The 26,122-nt window shown below is 41.5% G+C and overlaps 1 protein-coding gene across 6 annotated transcripts in view; it reads left to right on the forward strand.

Moving 5' to 3' along the window:
• ITPR1 (inositol 1,4,5-trisphosphate receptor type 1) overlaps positions 1-26,122 on the forward strand; it is a 328,400-nt gene that overhangs the window by 124,173 nt on the left and 178,105 nt on the right. For 3 of the 6 annotated variants that reach the window (XM_045493609.1, XM_045493610.1, XM_045493612.1), the window contains exons 6-13: positions 4,516-4,602; positions 6,839-6,997; positions 8,892-8,990; positions 10,013-10,096; positions 10,205-10,351; positions 14,888-14,983; positions 16,477-16,521; positions 20,422-20,576. In XM_045493609.1, the coding sequence (XP_045349565.1) occupies positions 4,516-4,602; positions 6,839-6,997; positions 8,892-8,990; positions 10,013-10,096; positions 10,205-10,351; positions 14,888-14,983; positions 16,477-16,521; positions 20,422-20,576 (872 nt within the window). The remainder of the gene's footprint in view (positions 1-4,515; positions 4,603-6,838; positions 6,998-8,891; positions 8,991-10,012; positions 10,097-10,204; positions 10,352-14,887; positions 14,984-16,476; positions 16,522-20,421; positions 20,577-26,122) is intronic. The other 3 variants (XM_045493611.1, XM_045493613.1, XM_045493614.1) reach the window with 1 other exon arrangement.

Genomic DNA, 26,122 nt, shown 5'->3' on the forward strand with positions numbered 1-26,122 from the left:
ACATTTAAGATGGCTTTTTAAAAAATCCAGGCTATTTGTCCCAGAGATACAATGAAGAGGTTTTTGAAGAAATAACATACACGAGTGTTAAAGACAAATAATTCCAAAATATACATGAGTAAGAAAAGGGGAAGAAATAATGTAATCCCTAAATCTTAATCCTCAACTATAATGTTGGTTTTTATTTGGTGTGTCCCCCCATCCACCCCCTATTATATTCCTGTATTTCTACATTTGGAACTATCAATGGGAACATACTGTATTCTCCTTCTTTAACTTTGTTTTATTCACTTAATATGTTATGAATGAGTAAGAATCTTTTACCTTCATTGTAATGATTACATGGTTCCTCCATTGTACTCCAGTACTTTAATTCTAGATAGCCAATCCTTGTGCGCTGTGTTGTATTCAGAATTCTGAGTTTTTACAGTGTCAAAACTAGTTGTTATGGACTGATGTCTGTGCAAGGTTATCTTTTAAGGAGAAACTTCTGGAAATGGAATTGGTAAATCAAAGTTGAACCCATTGAAAAACTTTCTGAGCGACATTGCCAGGTTATCCTTTAGATACATTTATCGGTTTACCATCTTACAGTGTGGGCCATTTCTTAGAATTTACATAAAGGATTTAACAGACAAAATTTCACTCTGTGCAAGGGTGAAGCAACCTTAATCAGTGGGCCCAGGTATAGTTAGTACCTTACTATCTTTGTAGCAATCTGTGCCTTACCTGTTGAACCTAAAAATCATGAAGGTTATTTTTGTCTAAAACTCTAATTTGGCTTGTGGAAGCAGTTAGCTAAGGACTGATGGGTGAACTCAAATGAATACATTTGGTATTTTATGTATTTAGCAAAAAGTAATATAAATTGGACACTTTTCTCCTTAAACAAAGAGTGCTTATAGAAAAAGTAAATTTTTTGAATGGTTCATAAGGTTAATGCATTGGTTCATTTAATACTTACCTAGGCTTGGTTATCATTAAATCTTTTAAACAGAATTAGAGATGTGACTTTGGGTATTTTAAGTGAGGTTGTTAGGTATTTATTTTCCAATATAATTTTCTAATTGTACTTTTTATATATTTTTAGACAAATGCCCTTGAATCTGTGAAAGTGGTGGTATTTAATTGATTTTTCATATGGAAAAATGCCTTCTTCATGACTAACTTGATGCTTGTTTTTAGATGTGCCAGCAAACACTGAGTTACCACTTTTGTACTCCATCTAGGCATAGGTAGGAACTTAGTATTTTAGATTGGTGCTACTTAAACTGAGGCCACTGGAAATTAAAAGTAAGAGGAATGCCCATGAGAATTTTCTCTCCTAAACAGTAATCTTTACATCATTTTAAATCCAAGAAACACGGCTTTGTGATTTACTAAAGATGAAAATTTACTGTGGGGTTTTGAGTAGACAAAAACTATGTTGGAAAATGTTAAATTTTATTTTACTGAAGGTATTGATTTTTCCCACTTTGACATTTTTTTCTTGAATTTCTTGTCCATATTAGCTGAGACAACTACTTAGCAGAAAGAACAAATGTCTCTCTAAAAAGTATAAACCTTCCTTCCAAGTGGATTCAGTGCAATATTGTGTTTGGGAAACTACCTACTGAACCTGTGGATACTGTAGAGATCTCTGGAAGGGTGCCGCACAGGCATGAAACTAAGCAGAACAGAAGGTGGGAGGAAATGAAGGGAGGATGTGGATGCAGGGGAAGGGAGAGCTGAGAATAGTGCTGAAGCAGTTTGGATGCCTAGGATTACCATCTCATCCACACGGGTATTATTTCTGGATGTGTCTTGAACCCAGTGGATTTTATCATTGTGTAACTGAGAAGAGCAGGCTGGTAACTAATTCTAGGAGAGAGAGGGAAGGTAGGAAGCCTCTGAATGGACCATTGTTGTACGGGGTTGAGACAGATGTGAGAAACTTAAAGTGATTTACACTGATACAGGCAGATCATTCTCTCCTGCAACACGGGTTTCTTTTTGGTTTACAATTGCTTTCTGCAGCTTATTTTTGTCAAAAGACATACTTTGCTAAAAATACCTACATTCAAGGTAGAGGTGGAGCAGACGCTGAATTTGAAGGAAATGGAGAGATCCTTCACCCAGCCAACTTACTTCACCAGTTGAAATTCTCATTGTTAGAACATTTCTTAACTTTAGAACCTTACGTATAATAATGATGGTTAGAATTTATTGAGTTTATTTTCTCTAATCTTCACATCTGCCCGGAAAGACTTGCTTTTGTCCCCATTTTGTGAATAAGAATATTGAACAAGAAGGCTTGGTGAGATGAAGTAACCTGGCCAACATGATAAAGCTAGTATGTGTGGGACCAAGCCCAAGCCCAGAAGGGTCCTATGAAAATGCAGACTGTTCCTTGGGAAAGAGGCCCTTTAACTCATTGGCATCTGGCCTCAAGGAAGGGGAAACTCCAGGAAGAGAACAATGGAAAGTGTTCTGAAATTTACAACTGGTCACCGGGGTTTTATTACCCATCAGATACTGAATTTGTTCCTTCTTAATGTACTTCTGTTTGACCGAGTCTAGGTTTGGGGGAAAAGGCTGCTATCAACAGTTTCTTTGTTGCCTAGGGCAAAACTAGTTCGCCTTCAACATGGTTATAATAGGATAACAGTGCTTTCTCCGTTGTACAAATAAATGAAGAAAAAAATATTCATGTTGATGGCCCTGGCAGACTATTCAGGAACCCTCTCTTCAGCTTTACCTGGTTCTCTAGTATGCCATATTTGGACTGGTAATGTCTCCCAGTCCCGTTTGTAACTACAGATTTGTAGTTAATCCAAATGTGGGTTTGAGAATTACCTCTGCTACTTAGTAGCTTTGTGATTTTTAAAAATATCCAATATTATTTTATAATTGTTTTAAATTGAAGGGTAATTAGCATGCAATGTTATATTACTTCAGGTGTACAACATCATGATTTGACAAGTCCGTATGTTATGCCCACTGTAAGTGTAGCTACCATCTGTCCCCTTACTATACTATTACAATATCGATGATTATATTCCCTGAGCTGTGCCCTTCATCCCCATGACTTACTCATTCCGTAACTGGAGGCCTCTACTTCCCAGTCCTCTTCGTTCACTTTGTCTACCCCTCACCCTCTCCCTTCTGGCTACTACCACTTTGTTGCCCTTATTGATGGGTCTCTTTGTGCTTTTTTTGTTGAGGTTCACCCTCAACACCCTAGGTTCACCCATGTTGCCACAAATAGCGGGATCTCATTCTTTGTAATGGCTGAGGAACACTCCATTGTGTGTATGTGTGCTTCTGTGTGCACTTACACTGCAATATAGATGTGTGATTTTTATCTTATATTTATTTTTTAAAAATTTTGTTTATTTATTTTGAAAGAGACAGAGACAGCGTGAGTGGAGGAGGGGCAGAGAGAGAGGGAGACAGAAAATCCCAAGCAGGTTCTGCACTGCCAGTACAGAGCCCAACACAGGGCCCCAACTCCGGAAACCATGAAATCATGACCTGAGCTGAAACCAAGTGTTGTAATAAGCTTAACCAACTGAGCCACCCAGGCGTCCCAAATTTCAAGTGTACACAGAAGTAAATAGTATAACAAATCCCTTTTGTACCCATTATCCAGCTGTGTAGTGTTGAATAAACCCTTTAATCTTAGAGCCTGTTTTCTCTTCTTTAAAATGGGGATAATGATGGGGCGCCTGTGTGGCTCAGTCAGTTGAGCGTCTGACTTGGGCTCAGATCATGATCTCGTGTTTGGTGTGTTTAAGCCCCACATCAGGGTTGCTGCTGTCATCCCAGAGCCCACTTCAGATCCTCTGTCCCTCTCTCTCTGCCCCTCCCTGCTTGCGCTCTCTCAAAAATAAATAAAACATTAAAAAAAGTTTTAAAATGGGAATAATCCCTCAGGAAGCTACTATGAAAATTAAATTATAATAATGTCTAACAATAATAACTCCATAAATGCTGCAATGACCAGACGTAATGGTACGTGATTCCTCTGAGGTGTAGGTGCTCTTTTTATCCTCATTTTATGAAAGTAGAAACTGAGGATCATGAATATTAAATAATGCATTCCAGGACACAGATCCAGAAATCACCCAAAACCAGCATTTAAATTTAGTTTTATTTTTCTGCAAAACCTTAAAAGAGGATTTTTACAAATCATAAAAAGGCTATGCAAATTCTCTCCCACCCCTACCCTATTTTTTTCAAAAATATATAAGCTTTTGACGTAGTCTTAACCTAAGCAGATGTCAGTGAATTCCTGAAAGAAAAAAAAAAAAATACATTTTAAAAAAGCAAAAAAGGCCAACAAAACAAGGGCATAGGGGGTTGGCCTCTTGAACCCCTTGGTCATTTTGCATAGCCTCAGGGCATACTTATGTACAGTATTTTGCTTATATTTGTGGTTCTCGTATAAAACCAGCAACATTGGTTTTGCATCAGTGAGGAGAAATATAAGCCATTGTTTCCTGTTTGTGACCAGTCTCCTTTCTCCGTGTGTAGCATGCTGCAGACTTGGAAAAGAAGCAGAATGAGACGGAAAACAGGAAATTGCTTGGGACCGTAATCCAGTATGGCAACGTGATCCAGGTAGGTCATGGCCGCTCTTCTCCTCTGGAGCATTACAGAGAACAAAACTGAAAAAACAAGCACGTGAGATCGGGTTTGGACAAGGTTCCAACTCCATGGAGACAGACTGTTGCAAAAGGTCTAGTGTTTGTTCTTACGTGGATTGGTCTCTTGGGCTTGCTTTTGAGTTGGCCTTCTGTTAGTGCGGGAACCCACTACTCTGCCCCGTAGTTGGTGATTTAAGTTCTATGCAGATATTTTAAGTGGGTATTTCCCCACCTGGAAACCAGCCTGGCCACTGCACTTCTGTTTCACATGCCTTCCTTGAAAGTTCTTCCTATTGGTGAAAATTGGATTCCCTGTAACTTTTATCTGTTGGTTCAAGAGCTGGTCATAGGGGTAATAAGAGCAATTCTGGGCCTTCAGGTAGAATATTTGGTGAATAGGTCTCAAGTCTTGTCTCACAGGTTTGCAAGGTTTACTTGTTTATCCCTTGTGCCTTTAGAGTTGGTGTGGGGATAAAACACAATCTAGGAAAGAGCTACTGAGGGCTTTGCTAAGAAAATCTTTCTGGGTCTGTCCTTGCAGAAAGTAGTGTGTGAAGATATCCAGGGCCAAATGTAGCCTTTTTCTGTTTAATCTAGTTGCCAGCTAGTTTTGACAAAGGGTAATAGTTACTAACTTTTGAGGACCTGACCCATTTGGTTATCTTGCTTCATTATTTCCCTCTCTGAAAGATTTTACTTAACATTTAAACCTTCTGGTTACAAAGGTATTCTTTCCCATTGTTATTTCTATTAGACAGCAGTGATAAACTGGAGCATGGGAAAACTAGAATTGCCACATGGGTAACAGCAAAGTTTTATGTTTAAATGGGTTTTTGTTATTTGGTCTCCTGGAATAGTAAAGTGGCTTTCAAATCCTGCCAGTCCCGCTCTGCCTCCCTTTCAAATTCGATCTGGCTGAGAAAGGACACAGGGGGCCAGGTGGGCCCAGAGTTCAGTATCTGCTTTATTACTGGGCCAGGCCAATGTGTTCACAGTCAGAGCGAAGAATTCCATGATGTGGTAAGATGAGAGAATATGGCTTGAACTAAAGATGACAGATGGGGACAGGAGCTCAGAATGTAAGCCCTTAAGTGCATTCCAATTCAGATTTTGTGAGATTTATAGCAAGAAATGGAATGTCTCAGTTTGCTTACCAGCAAAATGGGAATAATAATGGTATTTGTTTCCAAGAATAACTGAGAGGTACCTGTCACAAAGTAAGCTTTGAATACATTTTAGCTGATGTTATTTATTATGCCTTCTTCAAAGCCTGGATCTTGGGATCCATCTCTAGATAATGTCAGTTTATAAACCAAGTGAGTTCAGCACCTGGACAGGTGTGTGGAGGAGCAGGGGCCACTCACCAGGGTAACAATGAAGATGTCAAGAGGGTATCACCTTCCCCTGTGTATCATGGCCGGGCTCACAAATCAGAACAAGTTACTCCTTCACCCCAACAATGCTGGTAGAAGAATGTAGACTGTCTAGGCGTATTCTAGACACTGTATGTATTGACATAGGAAAAAGAGATATTGGCAGTTGGCAATGAAGTTCCCTGCCAGTCTTAATATTTTTTCAGGATTTGGCAGTCTTTTATTCACCCTTCCTTTTCTCTTACAGCCTGTTAAGTCGGGAAGCATTAATCAACGCTTCTTGTTGTAGACCTACTCTGAGACAAGTTGTTTCCCATTAATTGGGAACCCTTAATTGTAACCCTTAATTCTAAAGAATTAAGTGCTTAGCAATTCAAAGTGGAAATTTATAGCAGCCATGTTCTTCCACATGAAATGACTACCCCTTACAGGGTATTCACTTAAACTATTTCTTGTGCTCAGAGGTGACTTTCCTTAGCTCCATATTAGGGTCAGGGATATTCAGATAGCAGTTCCTCAGCTCCTTTACATGGAATTAGATGTTAACAGATGGCAGAGTGGTTTACCTTGCTGATGGTGCGCTTGACCTGAGCAACATCCATCTTGTCCAGGGCCATGTTGAGGGGAAAAAACAAAATATTTCTTCTTCCCTCAACTTCTTTTGCTCTTTGTTGTTTTCTAATTACTCTCTGCCTCAGGCAGTTTTATGGCTCTGTAACTTCACAGTTAGCTCAGGGGTGGAAGGAATGTTTGATACATATTTATCTGACTGAGAGAGAAATCCTAGAGATTCAGAGATATGCTTGCACTCACCTTATTCTCTCGGTGGGTTTTCAGCTCCTGCATTTGAAAAGTAATAAATACCTAACTGTGAATAAGAGGCTTCCAGCGCTCCTGGAGAAGAATGCCATGAGAGTGACTTTGGACGAAGCTGGAAATGAAGGGTCCTGGTTTTATATTCAGCCATTCTACAAACTGCGATCCATCGGAGACAGTGTAAGTGTGAAGTCCCAGCCTGGGGAGTGCCCGTGCCATGCCTCAAACCGTAATTGTATATAAAAGTCAACTAGGAGAATTTTTACTTGGAACCAGAGACTTGTCCTGTGTGAAGAGAGGGGAATCACTATGGAAACCAGTGTTTGGGAAAACAGGGAAATTTGGAGAGAAGTGTGACCTAAATACAGTAGCTATGTTTTTCCTACGGAGTTTCTGAGAAAAAAAAAAAAAATTGTATGAATAGCCCATTACTTCAGTAACTTCACGAAAACAGCTTTCATATATTAATGTCCTGGGCAGTGTTCCTGTCATTTTAGATCCGTAGTGGAATAGAAATGCCTCTCTATTTTGGAAATAAAGTTAGTAAAGAAGGAGGAAAGAAAATAAGGAGATACAGCAGGGAAAGAGAATGGATTTTAGGATTGTCTTCACTTGTTTCTTTGTCGATAAGCCTGTAGGCTCTCCATCCCATTTCAGTGACTGCACTTGGTCCTGAGCTGGCTCCTCTCCTAACAAATCATTAGGATATAAAGCCACTGAAATACTTCTTCATGTGACTTAGAACAGTTCTGCTATTTGTCAGCTACATTAGCACGTCATTATGTGGGCATAGAGTTGACAATGAGTGTGTTTAAATGCCATCAGGCTGCATTTCTGACCTTGTTAAAGATTCCAAAATAGTAATTTTTTTTTTTTTTTACCAGAATGAAATGTGCCCTTAAACAGCTTGAAATCTCTTCAAAATGCTCATTTAGCCTTAACCTAAAACTGGATTTTGCTATTTTCAGTACTGCCATTTAAGCTTACAAGCTTTGGACAGCATGTGTGTTAGTTTATATATTGGTGGGTGTATTACGTTATATACGTCATACCAGAAGCATACAGAAGCACTCTATTCCTTCCCAGTTATAGTAAATATTGATCCTCAGCTGAGAATAGAAGAACTAATCCAGTAAAGCTTAGTGTTCACCAAAAGTTTTGGCTTTTTTTTTGAGGTACTTATATATAGTTGGAGTTAGGGAAAATTTAATTGTATATACTCCCCAAACGTATCAAACTGATAATAAATGAGTTTTACCTCTTGGAAACCATCGTTTCTGTTCTCCTACCTTCTACCCTCGTAATAAAAGACAAATGTGCTTTGTCCTGAATTTCAGCAAGTCCTTAGCTTTCTTATCCTTCAAACATACCTGTTTAGCTGTGCCTTCGTTGAGAGGATAAGATGAACTTGAGCAGTTGGTTATCCTTTTTAGGACAGTGTTTTACAGACAACAAGTGTTGATCCATTCGTGGGCCACGAGATCAGTTTAGTGGCTTGTGACTCTCATTTTAGTAAGTGGAATAGAATAGATAGTATCAAGCTGTCCTAAACATAATGAGGTAAGTATTGTTTTAGGGAGGGAACTTCTGTTTCAGGTAAATATAAACGTGTATATCTATATATGTACACATACACCCACATATGTGCACATAAATAGGTATGACTGGAATATAATGGAGAAGTATTTCTTAATGTGACTTTGCCCCCAAAAAAGTATGAAAGTCATTGCTTTAGATCTATAAAATTACAGCTTTATTGTTTCAGAGATAGACTTCCTTCAGACAGTATTCTGCTTCTACTCCAAATATTTAGTTAGGACTTATTTATATGTATCTGTTAACATAGGGAAAAGGGGATATTGACAGCCGGAAGTGGCGTCTTATGCTGGTTGTAGCATTTCTCCAGGGATTGGACAGGTGCTATCGGACTTCTGTGCCTGGCCCGCACTACGAAGGCTTCAGCTCTGCTGGCTTAGGATGTGCCACATTTAAGGGGAAGACTAAGAATGCTCACCTGCCCTCCACCACTTCTGACCTGTTTGGTGAAAAGCTCTATTGGTCTCTTCCTTGCCAGGTGGTCATAGGTGACAAGGTTGTACTGAACCCCGTCAATGCTGGCCAGCCCCTACATGCCAGCAGCCATCAGCTGGTGGATAACCCAGGCTGCAATGAGGTAAGGGAAACTCCATTATGGCTTGTGGGTAGGCATATGCTATAAGAGCAGTCCTTCCTGGGGCCAAAACATGTGCGTGCTGAAAGTGACCTCATGACTGACTTGGGGCAGCATACCTCTTCTTCAGGTAAGCAATCAAAGCCCAGAATCAGTGTTGTCACGTGGTGATGTGCAAGCCTAGGCAGTGGGTGGTGGGTGAGGGCTGGTAGCTACCCTGGGGCTCAGTGTACTAAGCCTCATATCACTGGGGGATTGTTGTCTAATTTGTTCAGCCAGAAAAGTGCCCTGGTACAAAATTTTTCTGGCCAGAGGGGCACCTTTTTCCAATTGGTCTCCCTTAAGAGCCTGCCTTTGGCTGACTAAGGTGGGTTTGCTACAGGCCATCAGCAACCTTGCAAGAGTGTTAGGTTGCTTTTGGCAGGACCTCTCGTTGGTCTCAAATTGGTAATTATAAGACAAAAGGACAGTGACTTGATTGTGACAAAAGTACTTGTCTAATGGTTGAAAACATCAGCTCTGGAGTCCAGTAGATGTGGATTGAAATCCCCTATCTGCCATTCCCTAGCTCCATGTCTGTAGGTTAGTTAGTGTGCATCTCCCTTATCTCCCTGTGCGTTAGTTTTCCCATCTCTGAAATGGGCATGATGGTAGCCCCACGCCTGGCACATAATTAGTGTTCCGGCAGTGGCTGCTGCTTTTGGTGATGATCATTCACATTTCAGAATGTATTCCCTGGACGCTTCTTACCTTTATAGCTTTTGTTAGTACTTGTTTTTATTGAGCTTTTACTTTTCGGCTACAGAACAAGAGACTTGGAGAAGAAGGTCAGGGAGCAAGGTTCCTGGAGTCATTTTGGGCATACATGGTGGTTGGCACAAATGCACCATCAATTACCAAACCCATCTGACAGGCCAGTTGAATTTGCAGTTCCTGTGATCTTAATGTTAGGGCTTTTGGGCTGGAAGACACAGTTGTTGTGAGGGACATTAAAAACAAAATAATAACTGTCATCTGTTTTCCAGGTAAATTCTGTCAACTGCAATACTAGCTGGAAAATTGTCCTTTTCATGAAATGGAGCGATAACAAAGACGACATACTGAAGGGGGTGAGTTGGATACTTTCTGGGCTGCCAGCACTCGGCTCTATATGGGGCAGCAGCTAAATTCTCTCTTAGAATTGGTTTCCCTTAATTCCTCCATGCGTTGACTTTCAGGGTGACGTGGTAAGGCTGTTCCATGCGGAGCAGGAGAAGTTCCTCACCTGTGATGAGCACAGGAAGAAGCAGCATGTCTTTTTGAGAACTACCGGCCGGCAGTCAGCTACATCTGCCACGAGTTCAAAGGCCCTGTGGGAGGTGGAGGTAAGAGGTGGGGCCAGAGAGGGAGAGCGAGGACTCGTGGGCCTGTAGGGTACATAAGCCCACCTCTTTCCAAAAATGGGTCAGGATAACAGATAAACAAGTGTTCCATACCATATCTGAAGGAAGCTGGATGTGCTGCTGGAGGAAAATGATGTCTACTTTGGAAGCAAGCTGGCAACTGGAACTGGACCTTTGTTTCTCTTAGGCATCGTATCATCTTTTCCTTCTGTGTCGAATTTCCCTTGCTCATTTGTCTGTCACAACAATATGTTATTGAGTGCCTATTCAGCATGATACAGAGGTGTCTCCTGTCATTGATAGGGTAGAAAGATACCCAGATCACTGGATGGCGAAGTGGGTAGAGGCACGTGTCCCGTGCTCTGGAGATCGAGATGAGGGAGGGAGGAGTTCAGGTTGGGTGAAGAAGGTAACATTTGATCTGGTACTTAGAGAGTGATGTGTATTTCCAAAGGCAGAGATACACAGAGTGAAGGTCACTTCGTATCGGACAGTGGTGCAGAATTGGGAATGTGAGACGGTCTGGAGATCAGGCTTAACATCCCATTTTGGTGGGGTGGAAAGGATAGGCAGGGAAATGAAACAAACTGGTTTTAGAGACCAGAGGTTGCAGGGCTCACACCCAGGCTGTGAGGAGCTGGGATTTAAGTCATAAGCAGGGGAGGAGCTTGGAGAGTAGTTTTGAGAAGGGGAGTAATGTAGTCAGTGTGCCGCTTGAGGAGATAGATGATTCTGTTCACGGCATGTCATTTATTGAGAGGAGGTGGAGAGAGATGAGGTCGAACCCAAGAGTCAGTGGCATGAGTGCTTGGTGACAGAGGTGACTAGGGCCTGATCGGCAGGGACATGGCCCCTCCCCCAAAGTCCTCCTCTCTGCTTAACTGCAGCTGTTGGGGTACATGCTTTTGTCTTGGCTTGCCTCCTCTCTTTTTCCTTCCTTCAACTGTTGTATGTTTTTATTGAGATACAGCAGACATAAAGTGCCCAGGTCAAAAAGACACAACTTGATGAATTTTTACGTACACATACAGTCATGTAACCAACACCCAGGTCAGGAACTAGAAGACTAGTAGCACCTAGAAGTCTCCCTTGAACCTCCTTTTCAGAACTGTCTTGTCTTTTTTCCTAGAAAAGTAACCAGTAATTTGATTTCCATCTCCATGGTTGGGTGTTGTCTGTTCTTGAACTTTGTATAAATGGAGTCAGACAGTATATAACCTTTTTTGGTCTTGTTTTTTGCACTCTGCATAATTATTTTGAGATTCATGTTGTTGCATGTATCAATAGTTCATTCCTTTCTGTTGGTGAGTCGTATTTCACCGTAAGGTATCCCACAATGTATTCATCTGTTCATGAACATTTGAGTTGATCCAACTTTTGGCTTTACAACTAAAGCTTCTGTGGGCGTTTTAAATGTGTACAAGTCTCTTTATGGTCATGAGCTTTCGTTTCTCTTTGCTAAATATTTAGTAAAGGAATAGCTGGATTATATGGTGGATATATGTGTAAAAGAAACTACCAAACTGCTTTCCAGAGTGCTCGTACCGTTTTATATTCCTACCAGCGGAGTATGAAAGTCCCAGTTCTTCCACATCATCACCAACACTTGGCACGTCAGTCTTTTTCATGGTAGCCATTTTAATAGGTGTGTGGTGAAATTTTGTGGTGCTTTCTTTTCACATGTTTATTAGAGAGTTGGGGAGGAGCAGACAGAGGAGAGAGAGAGAATCCCAAGCAGGCTCATGCTCAGTGCGGAACCTGATGTGGTGCTCAGTCTCACAAACAGTGAGATCATGACCTGAGGCAAAATTAAGAGACGCTAAACTAACTGAGCCACCCACGCTGCCATCTTAATGCTTTTAATCTGCATTTCCCTAATGGCAGATGATATTGAGCATTTTTTCATGTGTTTATTTTTCATCAATGCATCTTTTTCACTGAAGTTTTTGTTCTCATATTTTGCCTATTTAAAGAATTGTCTTAACCTCCCCTTTACTGTGGATGTTGTAATACTCAGGTTTATCTTGCCTGTTTTATAGACAAATTTGCGCTATTTTTATTATGAGAGGAATCTATGTGAAGTTTTCATTTCCTTCCTCTTCCATATTTTCTGCTTTGCCTCCTTCTCTTTATACACCTAGCACTTGTTGGTAGTTCTTTAGGGTTAGGGTTTACATAGAGACACTATCAATCTTGCTAGGTTATAAGCTCCTTGTGAGCCAGACCTTGGTCATTGATCATTGATGCCACCATTGTACTCCGCACAGAGTTTTATATACTGAAAAGAGTCTGAATGACTTTTCATGTGTGATTTGGATACTAGTGCCAAAAAAAAAACACTGAGAGGGAGAGAGACAGTGCACTCTATGTGGAGTGTTTGCATTCTGTTGCCTTCTTTTAAGGAGTTTTGGGGCGCCTGAGTGGCTCAGTCAGTTGGACATCTGACTTTGGCTCAGGTCGTGATCTTACGGTCTGTGAGGTTGAGCCCCCCACATCAGGCTCTGTGCTGCTGACAGCTGGGAGCCTGGAGCCTCCCTTCAGATTCTGTGTCTCCCTTTCTCTCTGCGAGAGACTCTGTCTCTCTCTCAAAAATAAACAAACATTAAAAAAAAAAATCTTTCCTTTAAAAAAGAAAAAAGTTTTGAGTTTTGTTTTGTCAGACAGTACAGTTACTTGTGAATGAGTTCAATGCTTCGGAGGCTTATTTTAAAGCTTTGTTTTTTGTTTTTTGTTTTTTAATTTTTTTTTTTTAACGTTTATTTATTTTTGAGACAGAGAGAGATAGAGCATGAACGGGGGAGGGTCAGAGAGAGAGGGAGCCACAGAATCTGAAACAGGCTCCAGGCTCTGAGCTGTCCGCACAGAGCCCGACGCGGGGCTCGAACCCACGAACTGTGAGATTGTGACCTGAGCTGAAGTCGGACGCTGAGCCGACTGAGCCACCCAGGCGCCCCTAAAGCTTTGTTAAGTCAAGTATGTTCCAGTCCTTTTTTAAGGCCTGGATTGGCCCTGATACTAAGGTGTCACCCTTTTGACATTTTTACTGAATGCCCCAGGTGTTCCATGGAGTCTCTCAGAACACATCCCAGCTCTGAGAATGAGCTCTGAGAACGTGGAGCTCACAGCTTCCTTGTTATTTTTTCATTTGGCCTTCTGGTTTCACCTTACACATCCGCAACTTTGTAATCAACCAAAGACTGGTGGGGGCCCCTGCGTAGATGTCTGGAGCTTCTGTGGGAAGCTTTGTGTTCTGCCCCCACACATTCCAGACACTTCAGTCTCCCTAAATTCTGATTTGCCTCCTCGACTCAGACCAGTGTCTTCTGCTTGGATTCGCCCTCTCAGTGGTATCATCCAGAGAGGACCTTAAAGCAGAAAGCTGGACAAATCATGGAGATCACTTTGTTTCCCTTTACTCAGGGATCACAATTATATACTACCTGTTGTCCATCATCTGAACACAGTTGTTTCCTATGTGTTATCCAGTTTTCTAGGTATTCTAGGTGTCTATGGCAAGTTTATATATTTTGTGCAGTGACTAATTGTTCATGACATCAGCTGCCATTGCCAGTTACTCTATCATGACCAGACGGTGAAGTTACATGGATTTTTAGGGTAAATTGACCCCTGGCTCTCTGAGCTTCAAGTTTCAGAGCATAGGTCTATCTATGTATTGCAGCACATGAATACCAGCATAAGCATGCTTTTACAGTTTCTCTGAAATTTCTTTTCATTTGTCATGTCTTTTATGGATGAATTGTAGAATCTTCTACTTCATTATCATTAAACCTAATAACCTGAAAACCCTTCAACTTTAAAAAAAAATTTTTTTTTTAATGTTTATTTTTGAGAGAGACAGAGACAGGATGCGAGTGGGTTAGGGGCAGAGAGAGAAGGAGACACAGAATCCAAAGCAGGCTCCAGGCTCTCAGCTGTCAACACAGGGCCCGATGCGGGGCTCAAACTCACGAGCTATGAGATCATGATCTGAGCCGAAGTCGAACGCTCAACCGACTGAGCCACCCAGGCACCCCTTCCCTTCAACTTTTTTTTTTTTTTTTTTTTTTAAATTTTTTTTTCAACGTTTATTTATTTTGGGGACAGAGAGAGACAGAGCATGAACGGGGGAGGGGCAGAGAGAGAGGGAGACACAGAATCGGAAACAGGCTCCAGGCTCTGAGCCATCAGCCCAGAGCCCGACGCGGGGCTCGAACTCACGGACCGCGAGATCGTGACCTGGCTGAAGTCGGCCGCTTAACCGACTGCGCCACCCAGGCGCCCCTCAACTTTTTACTATAAGCATTTTGTATTAACTTGGAGACTATCTTCTTAGGAGAAGCATGACATTTCCATACGTTTGAGCTCTGACATTACATATGATCACTGCAGTGGCTTTCTTAGAAGATTTTCGGCTAATCAATATGACTCCTGAACTGTGATCTATGTGTGAAGTGTCCGTGTTATCTTAGCATGGGTTGACATTTCTTCTACTCCTGTTCATCATTCCTCCCCTTGCAGGTAGTCCAACATGACCCATGTCGGGGTGGAGCCGGATACTGGAATAGCCTCTTCCGTTTCAAGCATCTTGCTACTGGGCATTACTTAGCAGCAGAGGTAAGTAGCGGCCTCCGTGTCTCTCTCTTTCAAGGCCGATACATTGCTTTTTCTTCATTTACCTGTGGCCATTGGGTAGTTAGACACTTGGGGTAATGCTCAGTCACCTTGTTTTTCCTTCTGCTTTTCTGTTTCCTCCTGCCTCATTTTCCTGCTTGTAGACAAGAAAAGGTAAAGATGATAAACACATTTTAGTAGTTCACAGGGATGTTGATCAAGATGTGGGGGAGAAAGTAAGTTAGAAAATACTGCTGTCGTGAGAATGTAATGTACAGCATGATGATGGTAGTTACTAATACTGTACTTTATATTTGAAAGTTAAGAGAGTAGATTTGTTTTTAAAGAAAAGAATGCTAATCTGGATTTTAGGATTATAGAAATTTTTGCTCTTGCATTCTGCTCTCCCCACATCTTATCTACCAACCCTGCTCCTAACATGAATGTCCAAGACTCAGCTGTAGGGAAACATGCTTTGTAAAGCCGGAAGCATTAAGACACATAAAGAATTAGACAACTTTATAAAGTATTGTGGTTTTCAGGCATTAGTGAAATAGGCAGGGCCTTATCTTTTACTTGCAGGAATGCCAAAAATCAAGGAAATTAACTTTAGCTTAAATGTCTGTAAAAGGCTTTTGGGGAAAGGCAAAACTCAAAGCTGAAGGACAGGAGGAATTTACTTTTTAATTTTTGTGTTAAGTTAAGGAGCCATCATACTGTGACAGATGCTGAGTTTTACTCTGATCTGCTGGAAGATGTACAATACCTACTCATATCAGATTCTAGATGTACATCAAAAGATACCTCCTGTTGTCTGGTTTCACGGTGGGATGGCTCAGAGATTCTCAGTGTGATGCCTGGGTATCAGTATTGCTTCTGCACCTGACCCCGAGGAAGGCTGAATCTAAATGTCCTGAATCCCCTGGGATGCCTGATACTTGAGGAACTGATGATTTTGAAATATTTAAGAACCAAAGATCAACACTAAGTTGAAATTTAAAATGGTGCCATATGGAATTTTGGACCCAGCTAACCAGCTGCGAGGAAATGTTGATTACATGGTTTGCCAAAGCTCCTTGATGGTTGCATTATTTGTTATGTTCTGAAGCGAGTGTAACTCTTGCTGGAGGCCACGAACTAAAACTATTTCTAGTTTTTTTTTTTTTTTATTTCTAACTAAAACGAAGCAGGACTATCAGTGACTGGATACTGATCTTTTATTTACTTCAGGCATTTAACTGTTGCTTTGCTAGTGAATTCATTGTGTTCTTCTGTCGACACTTGAGAGCCGTCTATTGGTAACTGGTAGATCGTTCCATGTGTGTTGTACTTATGTGACGTATGTGGTTGTGGCATGCTGGTTTCATAAACAGAGGGAAGGGACAAGATTTTAGCTGTTCAGAGATGTTCGCGGGCCTTGAAGTCTCCTGCAAGTGGGGCCGAGTCCTGGAGAAATCAATGGATGTTTTAATTTCCTAATGATTCTTTTTCATCAGGTAGACCCTGACTTTGAGGAAGAATGCCTGGAGTTTCAGCCCTCAGTAAGTATGAGCAAGAGCCTTCTTGTCTCCATCTGGTAGGGTGAGGCCAAGTGATCTGGAACCCTGTTTAAGAAACTGCCACTTGTCACTGAGTGCTGGGGAAGGGGAGCCATTAGGAAGCCTTAAAAGAGGGTCTTGTTCTATGCTTCCCTTGAAGGCAGTCATTACTCCTTGTGTTCCATTGGTCCAAGACTTCCAGTGATGATGCTCTTTCTGTGTGCTTAGTCAAGCGATCTCCACCTTTAAGTGGGAGAAGCTGATGGTATCTTTGGGAATGCTCCTAGATTAGAGACAGGGATGGCTCCTTAGAAGTCGGTCTTCTACAAATGAGTGTTCTATTGCTGTTGACCTCAAACTATGACTGTCTCAGATTTTTTCAAGGAATGAGTTTGTGATAGTATCATGTAGGTGATGGAGGGAGGTAACACATGAGGCATGGTGCTCCTGTCATCTGCTTAGATGCTCAGTTGTCTAACCATCTGTCCTTTATGCAAATTCAGAAATAGATTTCATAATGTGGTTTGAAATTTAATTCCAACAGGATCTCTCTTTGGAGGCCATATTGCCAATTCATGCTGACGTGGAGGCCTTTGGGGGTTTAGTTGTCTACAATTACAGGTTAAAGAGGGCAGTGGTTGTGTTACATGAAAATGATGGATATCAATAGAACACTTCTCTTGTGGAGTGCTTCATTCTTGTCTAGGGTGAAAAAAAACAACAACAACAAAGCAAACATTTGCTACTGTGTTTGAGATGGTGTGTTCATGTAGTCATCTCTGGTGGGATATGGTAGCAGGTATTGAGGTTACTTGTTTTTGGGGGGTAAAATTTTGAAAGAATTGAAAGGTTTTCAAGTGGATACGTTAATAAAGGGGTTTGGGGTGGAGATAATACAGGATGCAATTGTCTTTGGAAACTACGAATTCTGTGGGAAGGGTGAACCTTGTAGTTATGTTTGAATACAATGTTAGCTTTGGAAGGAAAGAAGAGGAGTTCTAAGGGCATCACATCATTAATTCCTGTACTTGGTCTTTCCCAGTTCTTGAGGGAGCTCAGGGGCATCCTGCTCCTTTAATCTGTAGAGCTCATTGTAAAAGCTGCCCTTGCAACTAACTGGAAGGTAGACAGCGCTGACCTGGTCCAACTTTCTGCCAATGTGCAGGAAAATCTTTGCCCACCATCTGTGCACGGTGTTCATGTGGCTTGTCTTGGAAGGCTTGGGCTGGAAGCAGTATTATTTTTCATAAGGCAGCTCTCGTCCCTGCACCTTCTTTACTTTGAGAGAAAAAATTGGCTTTGCGTGACTTGAATCTATGGGTATTAGTGCTGCCATCGGAGTTGTCACACAGAGCAAGTCTCCCCTCTGAGATTACTTTGAAGGAGAGCTGTGGCTTCTGTCCCTGAGAGCCGATGTGCAATTGAACCTTGAGCTCTGTGAGTAATGGGGTTGCTCTCCTGGACTGCTGATGTGCGAGGGGAGGTCTGGCATTTGTAGTGCAAGAGGAAGAACATAATGATCAAAAGCAGGGCAGGGAAGAGAGGCAGACCTGGGTTTAAATGGGAGATCCATCATGTATGAGCTGTGTGACTAAACAAGCTCCTTGCTCCTCCTTGGGCCTCCATTCCCTCACCTGTAAGAGTGGTGGATAGATACGCTTGTTGTAAGGACGAAGTAATGTGTGCATAAGACGTGGCCCCTTAGTAAGCTCTCAGTAAGCGGCATTTATGTAAGTTGCATCAGATCAGTAACATTTTTAGTGCCTTTATGTCCACAAGTTCATCTGGGCTGCACAGCAGCTGCGTGAAGGAGTTAGGGGAGATTTTATGATCTTTGTTCGACCAGTAAAGAACCAGAGAGTGCTCCTAACTCATCACCTGGTTCGGGTCTCTGAGAGTTCAGTCATCTCTTTATCTTTCACATGCTTTTACATGCCATGGTGGTGGAATGTGCCAGCAGGCTTGGGTGCAGGTCTGGACTGCATTGTCCTGGCTGCTCTGGAATGGTGCATGGGTGGTTAGTCTTCATGGGGAGGAGGGGTTGGGGGGGCTCATCCTGTACCCCCAAGGCCATCAGCACAGCTCCTGCCCCTGCAAGGAGGCAGGAAGGAGTTTTTTGGCAACCCTCCCCCTCTTGTTGGCTAGGAAACTTGGGCAGAAAAGCTGGAGTTGTAAAAGTTGGGGGGAGGAAACTTGATTCTGTTCTGGGTCACCTACTTCCCTGGGTTTGGCACCCAGTGCTCGTGGGAATCTTCACCTGGAATCCTACTTAGCTTCTTGGGCTTGTCCTTCTCAATTCATCAGCACCAATGAGCCCCACGCACACTAGCTCTTGTCTGACAGCCTTTTGTACATGTGCCTTTCCTCCCACTAGGTGGCAAACGCCGACTGAACACAAAGAACATGAAGATGCTGTTGCTCAGTCACAGGTCCAGATAGAGTGCATTTCATGCAATTTCAATTTTTCTTCAGTCTGCTGGCAGGTCTGAAGCTGAACTGAGCTCAGACGCTGAGCTATTTATCTCAGACCAGAATCGGGTCAGGGTTTATTTTGAAAGTGATGTGGAAGACTTTGCAGGTAAAAGTGGTTAGAAGAGGACAAATTCTATTCAGAGTTCTTTTTTCTTGAACTGAGATGTTTGGTACTCTCTAGTTGGTTCCTACTTGAGTGTAGATAGATCAACAAGTTGTGGGTTTGTTAAGGTAGCGCTATAAGATATTGGAGGAGTGTATAGCAAGGAGGAGACAGAGCCTTTGGGTATTAAAAGAACCATTTGTATTTTCTTTGTTTCTCTATCCCTTCATCCCTCCTCTCTCTTCCTCTCCACCCCCCCACTCCCTTCTTCCTTTACCCATACAAAAGTTGGGGCTGCAGATAAACTCCTAGAGCACACTGTTGCCCTCCATCTTAGATGTTAGTCCCTGGAATTAAATTCTCTCAAGCTCTCTCCTTTGCCTGTTGGATTTAATTTTCTTTTATCCATTTCCCGTTTGGAAAGGAGTCAGTGCCTCAGCTCAAGCAAAGCAAGTTAGTGACAAAGAAAATGTGTTTTTCCTGGTAGTTGCAGGTGGATATTGTTGGATAAGGCTGTTAAAAATTAAAAATAATCCCACATAGAGTCTCAGCTCTGGGAGAGACCTCGCAAAGCATATGAAAAGGCGCGGTAGTCTGAGCTTGGTGCTTAGATCTGCTCAGGCAGACGGGCTCTGGAGCCTAGAATGTGTTCTTAACAGTTTCTCAGGAAAGCTTTCCTCATTGTTCATTAGTCTTGACTGTCAGAGATTTTCTTCAATCTCCGCCAAATCCCTTACATCGCAACAGAGGCCTCTTTTCCCCTGAATTGTCATTGGCAGTACTCCGTGATTAATTTCAAATGTTTTTTTCAGGGCTAGTCTGACTTCTCAGATATTTTTCTTGGCCACACTGGGATCTCTGTTTACGAACACCTGGGTTCAGGCTTACTTGATTTTCCTTTTCCTCCTGGGAAGTAGCTGTATCATATTATTGCTAGACAATTGAACTGTAGATTAACACAGTGTCCCATAACCAAATCCACAGGATGAGTTTTCTCAAAGTGCTTCTTTTCTCTTCCAACTGCTGCAGACGGATGTAGCTATATGGACTTCTTCGTCACCTATAGCACTCTTTCCATGGACATCTGTTATTGTAACCCTGCATTGTTTAAACATTTTTATTGCAACACAAGAAGGTAGAGTGTCAGTATTCTTGGCGTGGGTGGCCGATTATCATCTTTTATGACTGCTCTGAAACTCTCGTTCTTTTCCTGCCAACTGCTGATGTTCACTATTGTTTCTTCCCTGTTCCTGTGGACTGTGCAGTGATTGTAGTGAGTGAAGGGTCTGGTGTACAGAATCCATGACTTGATGACTTTTCCTCCTCAGGTGGATCCTGATCAGGATGCCTCTCGAAGCAGGTTGCGAAATGCCCAAGAAAAGATGGTGTACTCCCTGGTCTCTGTGCCTGAGGGCAATGACATCTCCTCCATTTTTGAGCTGGACCCCACCACTCTCCGTGGAGGTGATAGCCTTGTCCCAAGGTAGGGTTCTAAAATGACTTATCCCAAGTAAGTCAGAGCTGATATCTGTAGCCGGGCTGGGCTTCTTGGGTTCCAAATCACCATTGCCTTTCTCGAAGCTCTTGTAAAAGATTTGTTCTGGTTGCCTATTGGAATGGTGTCTGATTTTTTTTTTTTTTTTTTTATGGCTCATCAATTAGTAAGTTCTCTGTAGTTGGACAAGAAGTGCTTTATTGAGGTAAACAAGTCAAAACCATAAGCTCAAATAGCTTGATATATATATTTTTAATGTTTTACTTAATTTTGAGAAAGAGAGAGAGAGTGTGTGTGTGTGTGAGAGAGAGAGAGAGAGAGCGAGTGAGCAAGCAAGGGAGGGGCAGAGAGTGAGGAAGGCACAGAATCCAAAGCAGCCTCCGGGCTCTGAGCAGCAGGAAGCCCCTGACAACAGGGCTTGAACTAGCAGAATGTGAGATTATGACCTGAGCCAAAGTCATATGCTTAACTGAGCCACCCAGGCTCCCCTCAAGTAGCTCCATAATTCTAGTTTCCTCTACTCTCGTCCACATTCCCACACTTGAGAGATCTCCTAGTTAACTGAAGAAACAATTATAAAGAAATTCTGGAAAAAGGAACATTTGCAGTTCACTGAATATAGTAATATATTGAGATGTCCGACCAGTGTTCTTTGTACTTTTATTAAATTTGACTCTTAGTTTTGTTGCATAACAATGCCTTTTGGTGGAGGGATTAACTGGCTTCTAAATGGGATGAAAGGTCATGCTTAACTCCAAAACCAGCCACAGTATTGTTAGTAATGGCTTACACTTATTGAATGCTGACTGCATGCTATGTTCAATGCAAAATACTTTGTGTTACATCATTTCATCTGCACAAAAGGTTATCTTTCCCTTCCTATAGAAAAAGAAACTGAAGCTCAGAGAGTTCAAGCAACTTCTCACATGTCAGCCAGTTCCTTTGCAGAGTCCGAAATCTTAAATGCTTAAGACAGATAGGGTTGTGTGGGCAGTTCTGACTCTTGAATACAGCAGTGGTTAGTAGCACTCTTGTTGGCATTTGTAGGTTTTACACATTATTTTTGACATACAGACAAGTATTTAATGAATACAAATGTTTTAGAAATAAAAGTTTATAACATTTGTTAGGTTAAAAAATATCGGGTATTTTTTTTTTTTTCATGAGGAGAAAAATGTGAAATAGGGGATTATGGAAAGCAGTTACATTGTTTTATGAGCCATGGTGTCTGATTCATTTCTGTATTTTGGGGGTTTGACACCCTATTAACAAAATTCTGATTCATATACATACCTGGTTACAAATAGTAAGATTTAACAGCTCCCTTGCAATCTCCAGTTACTTTTCAAACAGAGACAGCAGGAGAAGCTTCATTCCACAGTCTGAACCCAGACTCAATAACCTATTAATGCAAATTAACTACTGATCATTTTCCATAAAGGACATTTGACCGTGTATGCACTTTTTAAAATTACGTTTAGATCCAAGTCAAACATTAGAGAGACCCAAAGATCCTGCTCAGAATGTCCCAGAAGTTAGTAGACTCCAGTCCCTGTTTGTAAGCCTGTCTTTAAAAAAAACCTACCAGCATGTGCTGAGTTGGTATCAGCGGCCAAAGCACGAGTCCCCTAGGTGGATGGAGCAGTCGAATGCCTGTTGGCAGCATAAGTATTCGAGCAAGGTGTGACATCTGCAGATCTGCTGACCTTTGGTTTCCTTCATTTCTTCCTCTCCACACCTGCTTTGGCCCAGAGAAATGCACCATGTCAGTGAGACTGGTCTCTGCAGTGCGGGTGCTCTGAGCACTAGATGAGTACCTTCTCTTGTGCCGTCAGAGTGATGAATGGAGGACAGTGTCCACGTGGAAGAGTACTTGACATTGCAAGGAGGCCTTTCCTTGCCACCCAGTAAAATTGTCAATTGGTTCTTCAACTCTGCTGGGTTGTTAATTCCTTGAGAATCTGGGGGAAAGCTACAGATGTTCCTCCAGGAAATCCCAAGTATGTGCACAGCTTTGCATTCTCCAGGTTTGGAAGCCCTGATTGAGCTGATGTACACTGATTTTTTTTTTAAACATACTTTTTTAATGTTTTTTTTTTGAGAGGGAAAGAGCACGTGAGCATACGTGAGTGGGAGAGGAGCTGGATTGGGGGGGTGGGGCTGGTGGGGGGCAGAGGATCTGAAGCAGGCTCGATGTGGCTCTGGAACCCACGAACCACAACATCATGACCTGAGCCAAAGTCAGACGCTGAACTGAATGAGTTGTCCCCAGTTTTTTTGTTTGTTTTGTTTTGTTTTTGTTTTTTTACAGTAACAGACTTGTTGAGATATAATTCATATACCATACAATTCACCTACAGTGCTCAATTCAGTAGTTTTTATGAACAATGCTGGACAACTGTCATCACAGTTTTAGAACATTCTTCCCAAAAAAGAACACCACACCCTTTCTCAGTTACTGTTATTTCCCTGTTCTCCACATCCAGCCTTAGACTTACCTGCTTCATGTCTTTATTGATCTGCCTGATCTGGACATTTCATCTAAATGGAATCATGTATCATGTGCTTTTTTGTGACTGGTGTATTTCACTTAGTATTTTTAAGGTTCATTCATGCTAAAGCATATTTTAGCCCTTCATTTTATTTTATTGCTGAATAATATTTCATTATATGGTTATAACACGTTGTATTTATCCACTTGTTTTTTTTAATTATAAATTTTTTTTTAATGTTTGTGTATTTTTGAGAGAGAGAACATGAACAGTGGGGGGGCATTGCAGAGAGGGAGGAAGACACAGACTATGAAGCAGGCTCCAAGCTGTCAGTAGAGAGTCCGTTGCAGGGCTTAAACCCACAAACCATTGAGATCATGACCTGAGCCGAAGTCAGACACTTAAACTGAATGAGCTACCCAGGTGCCCCATCTACTTATTTTTTTATTTTATTTTATTTTTAAATGTTCATTTATCTATTTTGAGAGAAAGCAGGGAGGGGCAGAGAGAGAGGTAGAACTGTCAGCTCAGAGCCCAATGGGCGGCTCGCACCACGAATCTGGAAATTGTGACCTGAGCTGAAGTCCAGAGTCGGATGCTTAACTGACTGAGCCACCTGGGTGCCCTTATTTTCTTTTTTATTTATTTTTTATTTTATTATTAAAAAAAATTTTTTTTTAATGTTTATTTATTTCTGAGGCAGAGAGAGACAGAGCATGAGTCGGGGAGGGTCAGAGAGAGAGGGAGACACAAAATCTGTAACAGGCCCCAGACTCTGAGCTGGCAGCACAGAGCCCGACACGGGGCCCGAACTCACAAACAGTGAGATCATGACCTGAGCCGAAGTCGGTCGCTTAACCGACTGAGCTAGCCAGGCGCCCCCTTATTTTCTTTTTTAAAAAAAGGGTTGGGAGTGCCTGATTGGCTCAGTTAGTTGGGTGTCTGATTCTTGATCACATCTCAAGTCTTGATCTTACAGTTGTGACTTCAAGCCCCAATTTGGGCTCCATGCTGGGTGTGAAACCTCCTTAAAGAAGAAGAAAAAAGGGCTAATACCTAATCCTTTTTTTTTTTAATATATTTAAAATTTACTCTTTCATTTGTTTATTTATGTTTTAAGTACTCTTTATGCCCAAAGGGGCTCAACCTCACGACCTCAAGATGAAGAGTTGTGTGCTTTTCTGACTGAGCCAGCCAGGTGTCCTGTATTTACTCACTTATTACTTGATGCTCATTTGTGTTGTTGGCCTTTTTGGCTATTATGCCACTTTGAACATTCTTGTACACATTCTGGGGGGACATAAGTTTTCATTCTCTTGGGTACATACTTAGGACTGGAATGCTATGTCATGCAGTAACTCTGTGTAACATTTTGAGGAGCTGCCAGATGGTTTTTCAACATGGATCGAGCATTTTACATTCCTACCACCTGTGTGTGAGGGTTCCACTTTTTGTACATTCTTTCCAATACTTGTTACTCTTTTTGTTTGTTTGTTTGAGCTATCCGGGTAAGCGTGAGGTGGTATCTCGTTGTGTTTCTTTTTTTTTTTTTTTTTTAATTTTTTTAATGTTTAATTTTGAGAGAGAGAGCATGGAACAGGGGAAGGACAGAGAAGAGAGGGAGTCACAGAATCTGAAGCAGGCTCTGGTCCTCTGTGCTGATAGCACAGAGCCTGATGCGGGGCTTGAAGTCACGAACTGCAAGATCATGACCTGAGCCAAAGTTGGATGCCTAACCAACTGAGCCACCAGGCACCCCTCTCATTGTGGTTTTGATTTTTCTGTCTGTGAGGTTCATCATCATTTCATGTGCGTATTGGCTACTTGTGTATCATCTTAGGAGAAGTATCTCTTCACATCCTTTGCCCATTATCTTTTGCCCATTTCAAAAATTGAGTTGTCTTTTTATTATTGAGTTTTAAGTGTTCTTTTTTCTCAAGACAGATCCCTTACCAGGTAAGTGATTTGCCAGAATTTTCGACTATTCTCTAGGTTGTCTTTTCACTTTCTAGATGGTATCTCTTGAAGTACAAAAGTTTTTAATTTTGTCAAAGTCCTTTCTGTTTTTTCTTTGATTGCTTATGCTTTCAGTTTCTTAAACCATTGCACATTCCAAGGTCACAAACATTTATGCTCATGTTTTCTTTTAAGACTTTTATGGTTTTTGGTTTTTACTCTTAGGTCTTTGATCCATTCTGAGATCCTTTTTAAATATGATTTGGGTAGGGTAGATTGCCTTTTAAAAGCTTCCTTTCTCATTGACTTGTTAACTAGATAGGTACAGGTTTGTAAAACCCATTTCCATTTTGGTTTAAGTAAATTTCCATATGTTGTGTCCTCTCTTCAGGAAGTTATCTAATGAATTTGTTCAGGTTCCCAGGAGACAAGGGAATGACGTTTATCTTACATGTTAAATGTTTTAGTTTGCAAGGGATAACAAAAAACAGAATCCTGTGATGTAAAATACCACATTGTTCCATCACAAGGTGTTTCATGCATTTCCTTGGCAAGAGGAGTGAGCAAGTTGGCCATATTCCCCAGTGGGTTGGAAATTTGCGTGATGCTGTAGGAAGGGGAGGTCTAAGCTTTTAGGTAACATAGCCAAATTGGAAAACTGTCTTTGTGGATAGTTGTCCATAGGTAGATGGATTCTAAACTCTTAAACAATGGAAGCCTTGCATTCACCATGGGAGAAGTGTCCGGCATGGTCTACTAGTATTAATTACCAGTTACGATCTTGAGCTTGGTCTTAACTTTAAAAATTTTTATTCATTCTTGCCCCTGACCAACAACGTGAGAGCCAGAATTGAATGGGCTTCCTATTCATTTGTCCTGTGGAGGTATCAAAAAGCTTTAGGAGTAGTACACTCATTTCCCTGCATCTTAAAGTTGTGCTAAATATTGCTTGTTTGAAGATGAGGAAGACTGAAAGTAGATAAATGAATGTCTCTGAAATGTTATCAGCAAAGGAATTTTTGTGATAGTCAATGGTTAGAAGAATGTTTCCAAGCCGAAGTGAAAAGGATAATGGCAAATCCTGGG

Source organism: Leopardus geoffroyi, chromosome A2, assembly GCF_018350155.1.
Source record: "Leopardus geoffroyi isolate Oge1 chromosome A2, O.geoffroyi_Oge1_pat1.0, whole genome shotgun sequence".
Lineage (NCBI taxonomy): Eukaryota > Metazoa > Chordata > Mammalia > Carnivora > Felidae > Leopardus > Leopardus geoffroyi.